The 16,924-nt window shown below is 51.9% G+C and overlaps 1 protein-coding gene across 5 annotated transcripts in view; it reads left to right on the top strand.

The window, feature by feature from the left end:
• The window catches only part of MEGF11 (multiple EGF like domains 11), a 239,853-nt gene that overhangs the window by 163,045 nt on the left and 59,884 nt on the right, over window positions 1-16,924 (top strand). For all 5 annotated transcript variants that reach the window (XM_077128271.1, XM_077128270.1, XM_077128269.1 and 2 more), the window contains exon 9: window positions 1,537-1,711. In XM_077128271.1, the coding sequence (XP_076984386.1) occupies window positions 1,537-1,711 (175 nt within the window). The remainder of the gene's footprint in view (window positions 1-1,536; window positions 1,712-16,924) is intronic.

The raw sequence follows: 16,924 nt of genomic DNA, 5'->3' as shown, positions 1-16,924 counted from the left end.
TATTTTCGGAGATGTTTATTAGCTATTTGCACTTACTATTCAGGAGTTGTCTGTTCCTGTCCGCCCCCTCACTTTTCGTGAGAAAACCGGGGCACTCAGAGAGAAGCAATTTGGCTTGGCTTCACATGATTAGTTTGTTCATGAATTTATAACCAAATATGAACTGAGTCCCTCCAGCGTGTGAGGTACTCTCCTGGGCCCTGGGGTACAATCCAGAGGCAAACAACGCAGGCAAATCACCCTCCTGCATGGAGGTGCAACTAAGCTGGGGAGACAGATGATAAATAAATTAATTGACATATCAAAGAATATTTGTAGTGAAAGTACTGTTCATTCCCGAATATTAGGTACTGAGTAGAGCCAGGCACTGGGGATCCAGCAACAACCCAGAGCCTCTGTCCTCACAGAACTTAGCAGAACCAAGACTGGGGCCCAGCTCCTCCTGCCAGCCTCGTACTCTATCATCTAAGCTGGACTCAGAGCAGGGAGGCAGGCGACACAGGGATTCTAAGAGGCTGGCCTCTAATATCCAGCACTTTCCCCGGTGTGTTGATCTGGATGCTTCCAGAAACAGACGCCAAGTGCACGAAATTTACTAGGGGAAATAGATGCCTGAGTGGAGAAAAGTGAAGGCAGCTGTCGGACCTCAGTGCAGCACTGATCCGTGTGAAGGAGAGAAGGAAGGAAGGAAGGATGTTGGACTGCAGTACAGTTTTAAGACAGTTTGGCCAGATGGGGAGTCTTCAAGACGAAGTTGTCCATTAGAGGAGTCCTGAATCTCCCGGAGATGTGTCACTGGAGTGTCCTGGGGACAGCCCATGGGAGGTGGCCTCTGTGCAGACGAAGTGATAGACGTTAGCATGTAGCTGCTGGGACCATCAACCAATTACCCCCTTACAGGAGAGGTCATGCCACGCAGCCCCGTTCTCCAGCCAAATGGTCCTTCTCCGACCTAGGCACACAGGGGATAGAGAAGAGCTTGCTCCTTCTTAAAGAGTTCCAGCCCAGCACAGCTGGAAGGTATTCTCTCCAAGCAGACATTGCCAGACAAGGGAGGCCACATCCAAGGTCTCGTTTTAACTCTGCAAACATAAGTGGTGCCCACGTGCTGAGCTGCTGGGTCTCACTGCTCCCTCTTCTGCCTGCCCCCTACTAAGCACCTGCCTTGGATGAGAGGTGGGCGAAGTTCTGGACCATTCATATTCCATAAGGCAGGGGACTGAAGAGCCTGCCCTCTGCTTTGGTCCCTGGGTAGGTCTGGGAGCCAGGAGACCTGCGTTCTAAAGCTGGGCTTGCACTTCCTGGCGGTGTGACTTAGGGCAAGTTATATAACCACTGTGAGCCGCTGTTTCTTGGGGCTAATAGCACCATTTGGTCTTGGCATCTTCTGATAAACAAACAAGACGTTAAGCAATTTAACCTCAGAGGTCCTTTGATCCCGCTGCCCCAGGCAGACCAGACTTGGTGTGGCCAAAGGAGGGCACGTGTCTGTTTCGCTGACCGGATTCTCCCCTCACCCTTCTCTCTGCTGCTCAGCTGCCACCCAGTAACTGGAGCCTGCAGCTGCCAGCCGGGCTGGTCTGGCCGCCACTGCAACGAGTCCTGCCCTGCTGGCTACTATGGCAATGGCTGCCAGCTGCCCTGCACCTGCCAGAACGGCGCCGACTGCCACAGTGTCACTGGGGGCTGTACTTGTGCGCCAGGATTCATGGTAAGACGCAGGGGAGGGGGCCGGGGGAGGGTTGGCCTCCCATGGCCTCTCACACCGCCCCCATCACCTCTGGGTGGAAACCGGGAGCGTGACCTGCGCCCAGGGCTGAAGAGAGGAAGCATCTCCTGATGTCCCCTTGAGAGAGTCTCTGGCTAGTGAGCCCCCAAGGTTGTTTGCAAAGGGGTTTGTAACTGTAAAAGCAAAAGAAGGAGGGGGTGCATCCATCATTCCCCCCGCACCCCCAGCTGTGATATACCCGCTGTCTTCCTTTTGTGTCCTCTTCTCCCTGTCCTATCCTTAGGCACATAATATTTTTGCATCCTAATACCCACAGCACACAGGTACAGGTTTGTATTCTGCTTTCTTTCACTCGCATTTCTATGGCGCTGCTTGGGCTTCTTAATTATCATTTTAAATGTAATGCAGGAGCTGCTGTTCTCTCAGTTTACTCAGCCATTCCCTTCCTGCTGAATATGAAGTTGTTTCCAAGGAGCATCTTCATACAAACCACTTCTTACCAACCCCCGCCTCCCACCCTCCCACACACATTGCATTATTTCCTTAGGGTGAATTCCCAGCCAGGGCCAGTGGCATAATGTATTTATGGCTCTCGATGGATGTCCCTTGTTAATTTTCTCAAGGGTTTTATAAAATTGACACCACCAGCAGCCGTGTCTGAACGTACCTATTTCAGAACATCGTTGCTAATGTTATTTTTTTTTTTAATTTTTGCTAATTATGTAGGTAGAAAATGCCTCCTCAGTGTTGCTCTGATTTGCATTTCTGTAATTACTAGAGAGCGTGAACGCTTTCCCCATGTGTTTGTTTACTATTTGTATTTCCTCATGAATTATGCTAGTCTTTATGAGGTTTGATTCTGGGGTAGCTCACTTTGGAAGTAAACTCCTCTTCAAAGGCCGGATGTGATGGCGTGATTCTAAGGGCCTAAGAACCTAGGGGTCTGCGAGGCCACGTTTGTTTTGTTGTGCTAGAGGAAGTGCTGTGTGCTGAAGAAGGAAGCAAGTTCTTTAGAACCACAGACCCTGGGTCTCCTCCGGGCTGCACTACCCGCCATCTGTGTGACCTTGGGCAAGTGCCCTCACCTCTCTGTTCAGTTTCCTCACCTGTGAAACGCCATACCGCCCTGCCTCGCAAGGTTTCTGGAAGGCACGGCGTAGATCGGATATAAAAAGTGTTTTAAACAGTGCTTCTTAGGCTCCAGTGAATTTACAAATCAACGGGGTCCTTTTGTTGTTAAAAAACAAATTTTGATTCGGGAGGTCTGGGGCGGGGCCAGAGATTCTGCATTTCTGACAAGCTCTCAGGTGACGCCAGTGAAGTGATGCACAGACGTGATTTGCAACTTTGCCGGTTGGAAGGTTGGAATCACTTGCTGGTCTTCACAAATGCTGATGTCTGCCCCCCCCCCACCACCCCCCACCACCCCCCCCCCACCACCCCCCACCACCCCCCCCCTCAGGGACTCCGATGTATTTGGCCTGGGGTGTGGTCTAGTTGAGGACAAGGTGGAGAAGCACGGACTTACAAGGAAGGCCTTACCACAACTGGGAGCAAGGATGTGTCTGGGGACAATGTCTTTTGTACAGCAGGTGGCCCTGGGGCCGCAGAGCAGGGCTCAGGACAAACCACTGCTTGGCTCCCTCTTCCTCCTTCCCATAGCAAAGAAAACTGGCCGAAGAGCCACTCCAGCGGCATCTTTGAAAGGAAAGAGGACAGTTCCTCCTGCAGGGTTCCTCCCTGACTGACCTGAGTTGGTGTCAGTTTTGCCCATAACCTCCGCGGAGAAATGGACACGCCCTAGGTTTGGGGCTTGGGTAGTGGAGAGTAGTTGCTCGGAATTAAAAATCTCACATAGCCAAGTGTCAGGGGACTGAGGCTGTGGAGAATTGACTGCGGGGCCTGAGCTGGGTCCTGCCTGCCCGTCCTGGCGTGACAACAACACAAGAAATGTCACTGCTCAGAGCAGGTGGCTTCGCCTCTGGTGTCCCAGCCCCTCCGTCTGTAAGCCGTGCGTGTGCAGGGGGAGAGGGACCCTCTGGTGGTGTCCTCTGCTCACTCCATGGACCAAGTCAGAAAACATACTTTTTGGGGGAATGGAGGGAAAGTAGGCGCAAAGAGGTGCACCCCGGGTTGTTGTAGTCTGTATACATTAACCTATGGGCCTGGGTCCTTTTTACCACATGCTAAGAGTCTCACCCACCTGTGTCTCCTTCCTCACCCCCAACTGCCTGCCTAGTGGCAGGATCCTTGGGAGAAATCAAGGTCCTGGGGGGCCTCAGGAGGCTGGTGTCCCTTCACCCACTGCCCGAGGCCATTGCCTCTTTTCCTCCCAGCTGGGATGCGGAGAACTTCCCGTCCTTGAACTTTTGCTGGATGTGGCTCTTGTCAGAATCAATTTGTTCTGGAGTTCCCCTGCCGGGGGCTCGGGGCTAAAACAGATTGTAAGCCATGCTGCCCTGGTGAGAACCTGTAAATTCCCATCCATCTCCTCCCGCCCAGCCTCATTAAGCCCGGAAAGTCTCTTCTGGGGCCCTACCGGGTGTTGGGCAGGAGCCCTTTGAGGTGACTACAGAGCAGTGAATTGTTCTCCTGCAGCGTGACTCCTTCCTGCGTGCGCGAGGCGAGCCATCACTCTTGTCCTCAGCCAGGTCCGGAATGAGTGTGATTTCCCGCGGTTAACCAGCTCTGGCCAGAGAGGGCGGTGGCGCAAGGAGCAGAGCAGACTCCCTGAGACCCTCCCCCCAAAGTTCCTGAGTCAGTGATAATTAGCTCTGCTTTTATCTGCTGATTGGTTTGTGAATTTATGTACCTCTCTTTTTTCTTGAAAGATTTTAGGACAGGCAATGGGCTAGGGACTAATTAAAAGGGCCCAGAGGGGGCCCGGCCACGGTGGCTCAGCAGGCAGAGTTCTTGCCTCCCATGCCGGAGACCCGGGTTCAATTCCTGGTGCAAAAAAAAAAAAGGAGGGGGCGTGCCCAGAGGGTCTGGAGATCTTGAACCTAGATTTGGTAACCTTGGCATGGTGCTTTACTATGCTCAGCCTCAGCTACCTCATCTGTAAAATGGGAGGAGTCACTTTAGTCCTGCCTGCTGTTGGCTGTAGGTAGCCGTTTCATCCGCATTCCCCTCCCCAGAGCTCCTCACGCCAAAGTCTCTTTAGGGAGGATGTTGGGGTGGTTTCATAAAAGAGGAATCTCTGAGGGCTGAGAATGGTGTCTGTCGGGTCCAACATAAAGGCGCAGAATGCTCATAAGGAGAGGGGGATGGGTGCAGTGCAGAGCCACCTCTGTAGCCCGGCGACATGTCCGCTCCAGCCAGGTATTTCCATCACCCTTGCCCCACGCCCTGCACGTCGGAGCTACAGCCAGAAGCAGGACCAGCCTGGCCCTCTGGGTGTGCTGGAGCTCACGCTCTTTCTCCTCCCTTCCCAGGGCACTGGGGCTTTACTCAGTTAAGGACCTGGGGTGCAGGTGGAAGTATAGACAGACTAATCGCACACTCAGCCAGCAAGAAGCTTCTGCTCTAACAGTAGTAATAAAGTTCGCACTAGCCGCCGACGTTGAGTCCTTGCTGTATGCACTTAGCTCATTTATTCCTCCCGAGAGCCCCCCCTGATGGCGGTACCTTCTCATTCTCCTTGATTTGCAAATGAGGAGCTCAAGTTCAGCTCAAAAGCACCTTGCTCAGGGGAAGCACCAGGTAGAGCCACTGAGATCCCATTTGGTAGTTGAGTTTTAGCTGAAGGGTCACCCTGGTTTTGGAACCGCTCAAATTTGAATTCAAATCCTGGGTTTCCTGTCCCCACTCTGCCTCGTGGCAAGTCATTTATCTGCCTAAGCCTGAATTTCCTCATCTGTTGAAAGGAGGCTTGGTTGTGAGAGGGAAAAAGTTCATAAGGAAAGTTCTTAAGTCAGTGCCTGGAACATGGTAAGACATTCCGAAACTGGTCGCAGTCATGATAAGCTGTGCGATAGTGGGGGGACATTGCTTCCCCCGTGCCCTGCACCCCTGTCCCAGAGAGTGTCGGGATGAGCTACAACCCGGGGCCCTAGTGGGAGCGGATCCGCGCGCACGGGCAGCTGCTATTCCAGGCAGGCCCAACGAGGCAACGCCGGGGCGCCCTTCCGGTCAGTCTCAGGAGGCACCGTGGGGTGAACATGCCTGTCCGTGTTTGAGGCGGTGGAGATAGGGATGGAGGTGGCAGTTTTACACATTGTCTTGGCAGCAGCAGTGGCATCACTTGGGGGGGCCGGGGGTAGGTTGGTAGATTGCACTGGGGCTGCTGATGAAGGAAAAGAGCCCTGGGCTGGAAGGCAAGAAGCACAAGGTTCTAGTCCTGGTTCTGCTAACTCTTTGGGCCTCTATTTCTCATCTGTAAAATGGGAATGACCTTCTCAGCCCAGTCATTCCAATGGGAGTGCTTGAAGTTGGGGGTGGTATTGTTTCCGTGCCTTGGCCAGTCCCGGGAACCTCTGCTCCGAGGCTTGTCTGTGGCCTGTCAGAGCCCAGGGGGACAGGGGTAGGGGAGGGCAGAGTGAGGGGTCACTCTGGCTGCCCACGCAGAGGGTCTCAGGCTGGCAGAGGCCGGGGTTTCTGTAGCCCTGTCCTGGGAGTGTCGGCATGAGGGATGATACAGAATTGAGGGTCTTCCTTCCCATCCCACCTCACCCCACCCACCCCCTGGGTTGGGAAGTAACTGCAGTGTGGGTGAGGGAACTAAGTCGATCTGGGCAGATAGCAAGATGCCGTCCATTCGAACATTGGGGTCACATCACCCTTCTCCACGGCTCCTCACTGCCCACCAAATAAAGCACCAACTCCAGCCCCTTGTAAATGGCCCTCAGAGCTAGAGTCAGTCCATTTTAACCTCATCCCCCACCAAACCCTGCCACAAACTTGTTCTGTGGCCGTACACAACTCACAAATATAGTGTCCGCTTTGGGACCTCTGACTGTGCCTTTTCTCAAGCTCTTCCCTCTCCCTAAAATGCCCTCCCCTTTGTCCTTACCTCAGTCTATGAAAATCCTCAATCGTTTGGGCTAAGAGCAAAGGCTGCCTCTTCCATGAAGCTTTCCCTGAATACTCCTCTCCTCAGAATTAATCACTCCATCTTCTCTGTTCCCATGCACATGGCTCATCCTCAGAGTCTGTCTCCTGAGGGCAGAGACACGCTGTTCTAGTGTGTTAGCTGCCGGAATGCAACACACCAGAGATGGATTGGCTTTTAATAAAAGGGGATTTATTTTGTTGGTTCTTCAGAGGAAAGGCAGCTAACTTTCCACTGAGGTTCTTTCTTACGTGGAAGGCACAAGATGGTCTCTGCTGGTCTTCTCTCCAGGCCCCTGGGTTCCAACAACTTTCCCTGGGGTGACTTCTTTCTGCATCTCCAAAGGCCTGGGCTGAGCTGCAAGTGCTGAGATGAGGAATGCCGAGCTGCTTGGCTGTGCTACATTGCACGCTCTCATTTAAGCACCAGCCAATTAAGTCAAATGTCACTCATTGCAGCAGACACGCCTCCTAGCCGACTGCAGATGTAATTGGCAACAGATGAGGTTCACGTACCATTGGCTCATGTCCGCAGTAACAAGACTAGGTATGCTCACCTGGCCAAGTTGACAACTGAATCTAACTAACACATATGTCTTCCTCCAGCCTCCATACTGCCCCTCTGCCCCCCAATTCCTATCATGTGAAAGTCTCGCCCAATAAACTCTCTTTGCAGTGAATGAAATTCCTGGGAGGAGCAATGCCCTTAAGGCAGAAATTTCCAGAACTGACCTTTGTAGGAAGGAAATTCATGACATTTCTCAAGGGGCCTTGCCTTGAAATCCCCCCTCCTTGGCTTCTCTGTAGTTCAGATAAACAGATAACTACAACGGGACAGGAGCAGCTGTCCCCCAATACCATTTCTGCATTCTTTGAGCAAAGGGCATGAGCCTCCAAGACATTTATGCAGAAGCACTGGAGCTGGACTCCCTGCCTTCAAATACCACCTTTGTTGCTTATTAGCTGTGTGTCCTTGACTGGAGAATTTACCTCTCTGTGCCCCTATTTTCCCATGTTTAACGGTGGTAGTGGTAAAGCTCATAGGATTATTGGGCTGATGAAGTGAGTTAGTACACAAAAGCACTTAGAATGCCTGGCCTCTTAGTGACCTGTCAACAAGTGTTAACTGTTATTATTATTGGTGATGATGATGATGATGGTGATAATGCTACTCCTGCTATTGCCATCCGTCCTATACCCTGAGAAGACCCTCTCCTGAAGAACTGCTGGTCCTCGCCTAAGTGTCCTATTTGGGGGAGCTGGTAGAAATGGGGAAGGGAGTAAAGGGGCAGAGTTGGTGGAAGCTTCCTCCTGGCTGGGGCGGTGGGGTTGCTGGGGGCTCCCGGGTTCTCAAGGGTGGCCGCAGAGCCCAGAATGGACTTTACTCATGGCCAAGAGAGGCCAGTGTCCCCAGGCCCCTCCGCTGCCCAGCTTTCCGTTCCTTAATTAAGGCCCACCCGGGCCGCCTGCCTGATGCAGCCCCCTCCACTGCTCCAGGGCTAATTGCTGTCACCTTCCTGCCTGTAGTGGACAAGCCAGGGAGGCCGCAGCCTGGGAGTGCAGAGACCTGATTTCCCAGACCCCCTCCAGCCGCCTCCTCCCCACAAGGCGCTCCTGTGGCTGGGAGATAAGAGGCCCTCTGGCCATTCCTCAGCCCAGATGCTTCCTTCCGGCTCTAGCTGTAATGGGGACAGGGAGCACGGGAGGGGGATGAGTGGCCTGGTGTCCCCTCCTGTGGGATTCGGGACCTATATTTCTCCCAGGATGACAGAATTTCTATTACCTTAAAGGGCTCATCTATTTATGCTGCAATTTTTTGAAGCCCTTTCTGCTGTTATTGAACTCTGCATGCTGGCAAGGGGAGCGGGCACTCCATCACCCAAATGAACAAACGCGTTTCTGCGTTTTTCTCCCGTTTCTCGGTGCTGCCGGGCGGTCCTACGCAAACCTTGGCCGCTCTGGTCGGGGGCGGGAAGGGAGCGAGAGTTATGAAAATCCAGGTGAGCGGAGCAGTGACTGAAGTTTCCTCCAGAGTTTCCAATTGTCCTTTAAGGATGCTGCCCTCCGCAGGGGCTCCCCGCTGGCTGGGCAAAGGCCAGGTCTGCCTTGTGGGTGGCTTCTAAGCTGGCAGTAGGGAGCACGGACAACTGTGAGGGTAGAAGGGGCTGTAGGCTCTGAAGAGCAAAGAGGTGACAGGGACATAATGCATGTGTATTTCCTCTTTTAATTGTTTGTTCTTCAAAGTGAGGTCTAAGAGTAGCAAGTCGACTTTCTGGTTCATTCCACCACCACCCACCCCTTGGGGGACTACCTTCCTAATTAATGCAGTGAAAGATATTCCTGGATGTGGCCCCAAGGATGAGGGAGTCACCCTCTCACTGCTGTGTTTATGGTTGTGATCAGAGGAGCATAGAGAGTGCAAAATGCCAGAAATGGTTCAAAAATATAAACGCGCACACACACATTCCAGGAGCAAAGTTGGGGCTCTGCTGAACTCACTTCTCAGTCCCGCCATCAGCTGCTGCACGGCCTCCAGAGAATTACTTAAACTTCTCCAGCCTTAGTTTTTTCATCTGCAAAATGGGGTAAATCAGGGTACTATGTTACAGTGTTATTCTTAGAATTGAATTAGATAAAATATATGCCATGCCCAGAACAAAGTCTGGCATGTAGCAAATGCTCAATAAATATTTGGGGTTAATTGGGTAGTTGTGTAGAGATGACATATTAGAGGCAAAAGGGCCTGGATTCGTGCTTGGAATCCCGAACCTGTCCTCCCTTGGCAACGTCTTCAGCCTCTTTGAGCCCCGGGTTCCCATCTGTAAATGTGTTCATGGTGCCTGCCCTTCAGGGTTAGCTTGAGCCCTGAATGAGATGCAGCATGTAAAGCACCACAAACAGGAAATCATTCTTTGTAACGGTGGAGTTGGAAGGTCAGCACTTCCCTGGTACACCCTCTCATTTTACAAATGGGGAAACTGAGGTCCACAGCGGGAAAGTGGCTGACCTCAGGTCACACAGCACATCACTGGCAGAGCCAGAGTGGAACCGGGCTGCGTAACTCCCAGTCCGAGGCTCTTTCTACCTTTGCCTCCGACTCGTGAGTTTGCTGTCCCCAGAACAGACACCCACGGATTTTTCCCAGGGTGGGGAGGAGTGGGGGGGTTCACTAGGGGTTAAATCGTGATGGCAATTAATCCACAGAGCAAAGGAGGGGAAATTGGTTTTATGTCACTAAAGCTGAATCCAGCCTTCTCCCTCTGGGCCCCCGCAGTTTGTGGCTTTATTAGGGAAAACTGCTGACACTACTGTTGCAAAAAATAAAGTCTCCCCATCTCACACCATCCCCTCCCTACCGAGCTCCTGATGTCCTTTTCAGGGCCTTCATTACTGGGGTCTGCTTTGGTCTCTGGTGCCTGCAGCTCTTCCCCTGCAGTGGGAGAAGCCACTGGGGCAGGTCTGCGGCATCCAGGCTTCAAACACACCCAGTTTTGTTGCATTTGTTTGGTGTTTTTTGGTCTAGCTTTCTGGCATAGATGGGACTGCTGCCCCTGCCAACTGCCACCCCTGGTCAGAGCCCAGACCCTGTGTCTGACCCCGCAGATTCCGAAGGGCGGGGCAGGGACTGAGAGTCCGAGGCGCTTCCCTGGAAGGCCAGAAGCAGCGGGTGCCCAAAGGGAGTGACGCTGGCTGACATTCTGAGCGTGGAGTCACTGCCCCGGGCCTGAGGCCAGGTGCTCTGCTTGATGTACAGGATTTTATTTAATCTCACAACCCTATAGTAGCATCTGTTAGAAGAGGAAACTGAGGCTCCGAGTGGCTCAGCACTTTGGGGCAACACTTTATAGTTTATCCGGCTCTCTCACACCTGAGTTTGTTAGTCCTCACCCCTCCCCTGTGAGGACAGCAGCGGGGGTTAGGGTTAGCTGTGTTTCATAGATTAGAAACAGCTATATTTTGTAGGCCAAGAGTCTTATCCAAGATAGTAAAGCTTGTGAGGGCATCAAGACGGGCCTGGAAACCTGGGCAGTCAGCACCAAGGAGCGTACCAGCCAGGGAACCAGACTTGGGCACCAACCCTGACTCGGTCGCCTATTGCTGCTTGACTTAGCCCATGTCACATGGTCCCCCTGTGCCTTTACTTTGTGACCCTGGCCCCTGTCTCCCGGGACTGGTGCAGAACCTGGAAGAAACGAGTTTGCTTGTGAAAGACCAGAAAAAGTGCTAGGATGGACGCACCCGAGGTGTGTATGTGGGGGGGGGGGGTGAGCCCGAGACCTGCGGGCTCCACTCCCCCATCCAAGGTGGCGGGTGGGTCTGGAGTGAAGGAAGGACAGACGCTTGCTCTCCTACCCCCAGCCCCTCCCCAGCCACCTCCGCAGTCATTAGCACCAATAATCCCATCTGCAGGATTAATTATCAACCCCAGGAGGGGAAGGAATTCCTGTCAGAAGATGTGATTATGTCTGGAAAATGAAAGGTGTTGCAGAAAAAGGTCATGAATAAATTACTTTGAGATGGGACTTGTAAGAAAACTAGCAATGAGGATAAATACAAAAAATACACACATTCACACACACCAACAACCATAACATAACAAAAAGAACCTACTTTAGAGACCTTTCATACAAATACTAAAAACTCATTTTTCTCCTGCCTCCTAGCAGCTCTGAGGAGGGAAAGCTGATTCCCTGAGACAAGGATAGAGAAATTGGGCTGGGCTCCCTGGCTCACGGCACAGATGCTCTGCGTGAGCAGGAATGTAGAAAACGTAAGAACAGCGCAGCTTGTGCAGGGGTGACAAAACAGGGCTGTGCCTGTGAGCCACCCCTTGGGCAGGGAGATGGTGGCACCACAGTCTGGGAGAGATTGAGGGGTGCAGTAGGTGACCAGGACACATTGGTTCCCACCGCTCCCCATGTGAGTTCAGTGTGGGCCGCTTGGCGTGATGGGAAGAGCATGGGAGTTTTTCTTTTTCTGACCACCAGCTCTGATGTCTGCCCCCCTGGCTCATTCATTCATTCACAATTCATTAATTTAACCAACACTTCTGGAGAACCGGCTGTGAGCTGGGTGTGCACTGGGACTCCAGCTCTGTGGGACAGTGCTCCAACCCTGGAGAGTTTGGAGTTTGAGTCAGAGAGGCCTGAGTTTGAATCTCAGTGCTGCCGTCCACCAACGGGGGACTCGGGGCAGTGGCTTAGTTTGCCAGGGCTGCTGTAAGAAATACCGCGGGCCGGCTGGCTTAAACAGTAGCAATTTATTGTCTCAGGATTTGGGAAGCTACAAGTCCACAGGACCCTGCTTTCCTCGAGGTCTGTAGCATTCTCGTGGTGACTCGGCAGCAATCCAGATGGCGGTCGCACTCTCTGTCTCTTCCTGGGTCCAAATTTCCCCAATTGATAATGCCAATTATATTGGATTAAGGCTCAGCCCAATTCAGTTTAGTCTCTGCTCAAAGATCCTATCTCTAAATGAGTTCACAGTCACAGAACCAGGGTTTAGGACTTGAGCGTGTCTTTGTGGGGGATGATATTGGATCCACGACAGGCAGATTCACCTCCTGAACCTCTGTTGGCTCATCTCCCTCCTGGAAGAAACTAGCAGGATTGTTCTGAGGGTAGAAGCAGATGCACGTAACTCCAGAGCTTGGCACAGAGTGGGCAAATCTTCACCTCCTTTCTTGCATCTCTTAGTAGCAGGCCTAGGCCCTTACCTAGCAGGCCACATGTAATCGGTTAAAATGCCTAAAGCTTATTCAGCACTTTCTCTGGGGCAGCCACTGTTCTAAACACTTTACATTGATTGATGGATTTAATCTTTACTACCACCCTTGAAAGTAGATGCTATTAAAAACCCCATTTCACAGATGGGGAAACTGAGACATGGAGAGATTAAACAGCTTGTCCAAGGTCACAAAGCTAATAAAAGGAAGTCAGGACTTGAACCCAGTAGTCAGGCTCCAGGGTCTCTGAGCTGACCCTGCACGCCATCACCTCTCTTTGCTGCCCCCAACAAGATGACACCTTAACTCCAGCCACAGGGGCACTCGGCTCCAGCCATGAGAGCTGATTTGGAAGTGGCCACCAACGTACAGGGGACCTGGGCATCCGTCACAGAGCTCGTGAGCAGTAGGTGCTGCGCAGGCCACATCCACCCCAGGCGGTGGCATGGATGGAGAACCTAATCACTACCAGGATGCCCAAGTGCACCCCGGCTTTCTACAGAATGTGCTCACATGCATCATTTCATGTATTTTCCACAGCCCTCTGAGATTAGATGTCATTTTGCAAATAAGGAAATAGGCTTTGCAAGATTATGCAGATCTCTGGAGGTTTCAACCCTCTCCTATCTTTCCTGGTCTCTGAACCCCTGGCTGAGCCGTTCCCCTAACACTGGCTGCCAGGACGTGCCCCTCCCTGCCCCGCCTTCCTCCAAGGCCCTGCTTTCCCCTCTCTCCCCTGTGCTCTGAGGCCACCCCAGGCCAAATCCACCGGTTGACCTGAGCTCCCTTCACACCGGGCGATGCACTGGGGCTTTAAAGGAGGAGCACATTCTAGGCCCACATTACAAATGGGGAAGCACTTTGGAAACTTAGCTGAGAAACCTCAGGAAACCAAAAAAATCCAGAGGAGAGCAGCTTTACAAAGACTGGGATAATTTACAGGAGTTAGGGGATGGGTGGGAAGTGTGGGGGGGGTGCACCCCGGAGGTGGCCGTCCCTACCCCCATCTCCTGTTCTTCTCCAGTTAAACCTCTTGGGTTTTAACTTCTGGGTTTCTTTGCTGAGTCTGGACTTTCTCTCTGAGCCACAGAAGTGCAAGATCAGAGGACAGGGCTCAGCCTTGGGGAAGTAGGGAGAGGGAGATGAGGCCAGAAGGAGGAAATGGAAACTCATAGAAATCTCCTTCTTTTTAACAATGGGCTGAGGCCTGCCAGCACATGTCATGTGGGCTGCATCCCCATCTTCAACCCACATCGCTGTCATCACCATCAGTGTAGACAGCCCTATAGCTTTCTGAGGATAGACATTATTGATGGGTGTCAGCAACAATCCCCAGTCTAATGCTCACTTCCTTTGCCTATTACTCGACCATCTTAGCTGCCTTCCTTTGAGTCTTGAAGGCTTTTGGACGTCAGACGCCTCCTAACAAGATAGAGTTCTACAGTTAGCCCCTAGTCACCATTCCTGCGTCCATCCTCAACATACGCTTATTGATAAATGTGTAGGAAAGAAGATTGTGAAATTATCATGATGCACACTTAGCACAAAGTAGCTGCTCACAACATCTGGGCTTTAGTCACTTCTGACCTGCCAGCTGGTGGAAAGAGAGAGCATGGCCATTGGGGTGAGTCAGCCCCTTTCCCACGGGGTGTGTTGGGGCCACCTAACACCTCCAGCCTTGGAGAAACCCCTCTCTAGGATGGTGATAGTAATTCCTTCCCTGCAGTGTTGTTAAACAGACAAAAGGAGGCAAGGGACAAAAAACTGCCTGGCCCAAAGTGGGTGGTGAAAAGCTTCCGTTTCCTTCCTCCCCTCTGTCTTCAGCTATGGGGATGGGTCAGTCTGCCCTAAACCAATAGGTCAGCTCCGTCTGGTGGGGTGAAAGGGCATGGTCAGTGGCAAGGACCAGAGTCTCACCCCCCCCCCCACTTCCCTAACATGGGCTACCCACCATGCATGTACTCTGCACGAAAGTCTCAGGGATTTTTGACTTTGGGAGGCTCCTGATAAGATTTAAACACCTCTCAAGAGTTTAGTGAGTAGGCCTTCACAGCCAATAAGGAGAGATTCTTGGGAAAGGAGGTGGTCAGAGAAGGGGGAGCACCAACAGGTAGGACAAGGGCACTGAGGCAGACAAGAAAAGAAATTTTGTGGTTTTACTATGATGGCAGCTGAGTCCCCAGAAGGACCGCAGATCACAGAGTCAATAACTGACGTGGCCTGAACTTGACCCCAAATATTCTTTCAGACCAGCTGCTGGGTTGGCCCTGCCCACCACTTCTCAGGTCGCCCTGAAAATTTTCAATAACTGTTTGGGACTGTTGGGGAGGTTATTTGTGCTCCTTCAGAGAGGCATCTTGAGGAGTCAGGGTCAGAGAGCATCTTAATGCAAATTAGAAAAAAGGGCCCCTTTACAAAGACACTGTACTGACATCTGCCAGAAGACTAATGAAATAGGTCCACAAATCGACCATGTCATGTCAGTGGTGCTGCTAGATTTGTGCAGTGCACAATCTGCACACCTGTACAGAGAGTTCTCAGGTCACTGGCGTTCAATTCATTTTGGATAGTCACAGATGAGAAAATGAATGTTCCAGGGGGTCAGTTCCCACTATCCCCCACTTTGGGAGCCAGACAGAATGAAAGCCCCACAGGCCCTGGGTACTCTGCACTCAGCACAAAGAAGCAAGGATAAGGAATGGATATAGCAAGTGGCTTCCATCCCTCTCTCTCTCACTCTAGCTGGCCCTCTGCTCCTCATGTCTTATGCAAAATTTCTTTTCCCCAACATATATCCACTGTCAGTTGCTGCTTTATCAGCGACACTAATTAGGTCCAGCGAGGTTTGCTCTGTGTTGGAGAGGCTGCAGTGGCTGTCTTTCGGTCCAAGCTGTCCTCTCTTTGTCTTGTGGGCCATGTGTCATTCTTTTTCCCTGAAAAATCACAAATGAGACTCCTTACCTGGGAGCCCATTGCCCGAGGGCTCATTGCTGGGCAGCGCAGCAGACCTAGGACTGGCAGTCTGCTGGCCAAAGAGCAGGCACTGGCCCAGCAAAAATCTTTGTAAACAGTAAAGCACACTACATATATGCACTGCTGAAGTAGCCTTGGGCACCGAGTGGACACCAAAAGCAGCCACCATTGGTGGCCCTTTTATCCAGGAGGGAGAAGAACAGAAGTATTTGGAGGCTAGGGGAGGCCACCAAAGGCTGCCTGCAGGACACCTGGACATAGGGAGGGAACCAGTCTATGCCCTCTCATGCCAGAGCCTCGTCTTGTACTCCCTCCCTCCCCTGCACCCTGCCTCCGGCCAATAGACAGTAAGCCCCATGAGAGTGGGGACAAGCTCTGTTTTGCTCACCTGACTTGGCAGCATGTCTAACACGTGCTGATGCCGGACAGCCCTGGGGGTTCTCGGCTGGGTGCTGGAGAGCCCTGGAAATCCTTGAAGAAGTCAAAACCTCACCCAGGGGCTAATGCCGTGGAGGTGCTTACGGACTAGTCAGTGTGCACAGCCAAACTCAAGGACTAGTCAGTGTGCACAGCCCAACTCTAAGGACTAGTCAGTGTGCACAGCCAAACTCTAAGGACTAGTCAGTGTGCACAGCCAAGACTCTTAGGACTAGTCAGTATGCACAGCCCAAAACTTTAATGTGTAGTGAACGTACGTGCTTGAGGAGTGGTGAGTGTGGGCATTCTCCAAAGGAGGAGAAGCCCTCTGAGGTCACGATCCTTCCATTATAAGGACTTGGAGGGGCCCTTCCAGCTCTGGTTTGCTCATGAGGAATTGCCGAGCCGCACTTTGTACTGATTATTTTCCAGCACTGACCTGAGCAAGGGCTAGGGTACCGCGGGCTAAGCGGGTGGGTGCAAAAGGGAACTTCTTAGTATGGGTCTTAGGGCCACATCCCCCTCTTTCCTTCCCCCTCTAACCTGCCTCAATGCTAGTACATAGAAATATTCCCCAAATGACTGAATCAATCCAACACATAAGTATTGGGCCCCTACTGTAGGAGCCAGGGTTAATGGAAGACCTGCGGAATTTATTGGGAGCAACTGGCCTCAGGGAGGCGTCGTCGGCAGTAAACTGTGGAGATTGTTATCTGACTAATGGAGAACAGTCTGGGAGGGAGAGAATGTTTTTCCTTAACCCCAAGTTCTTTATGGCTATCTTTAGTATGTAGGGAGTAAACACTGAAAACTAAGCACTCTGCTTTCTCACGAAATGCATGCATGCTTTTTGTCACATAAGCCCTGCAGTATATAAGCAGGAACTAGTTAGGAATAAAGTTGTCTGTTGTCACTAAGCTTCAGAGCCCCTGATCCCGTCTGTCTCTCTCGTCCTTCCTTAATATCCTTCGTGCTCCAGTCCCGTGGAAGCAACACCCTTCTTGGGCTGGGGCCACAAAGTTGAATGGAAC

The sequence above is a fragment of the Tamandua tetradactyla genome, chromosome 14 (assembly GCF_023851605.1).
Source record: "Tamandua tetradactyla isolate mTamTet1 chromosome 14, mTamTet1.pri, whole genome shotgun sequence".
Classification (NCBI taxonomy): domain Eukaryota; kingdom Metazoa; phylum Chordata; class Mammalia; order Pilosa; family Myrmecophagidae; genus Tamandua; species Tamandua tetradactyla.
The sequence above is the reverse complement of the archived record's forward strand: the minus strand, read 5'-3'. Positions and strand labels throughout refer to the sequence as shown.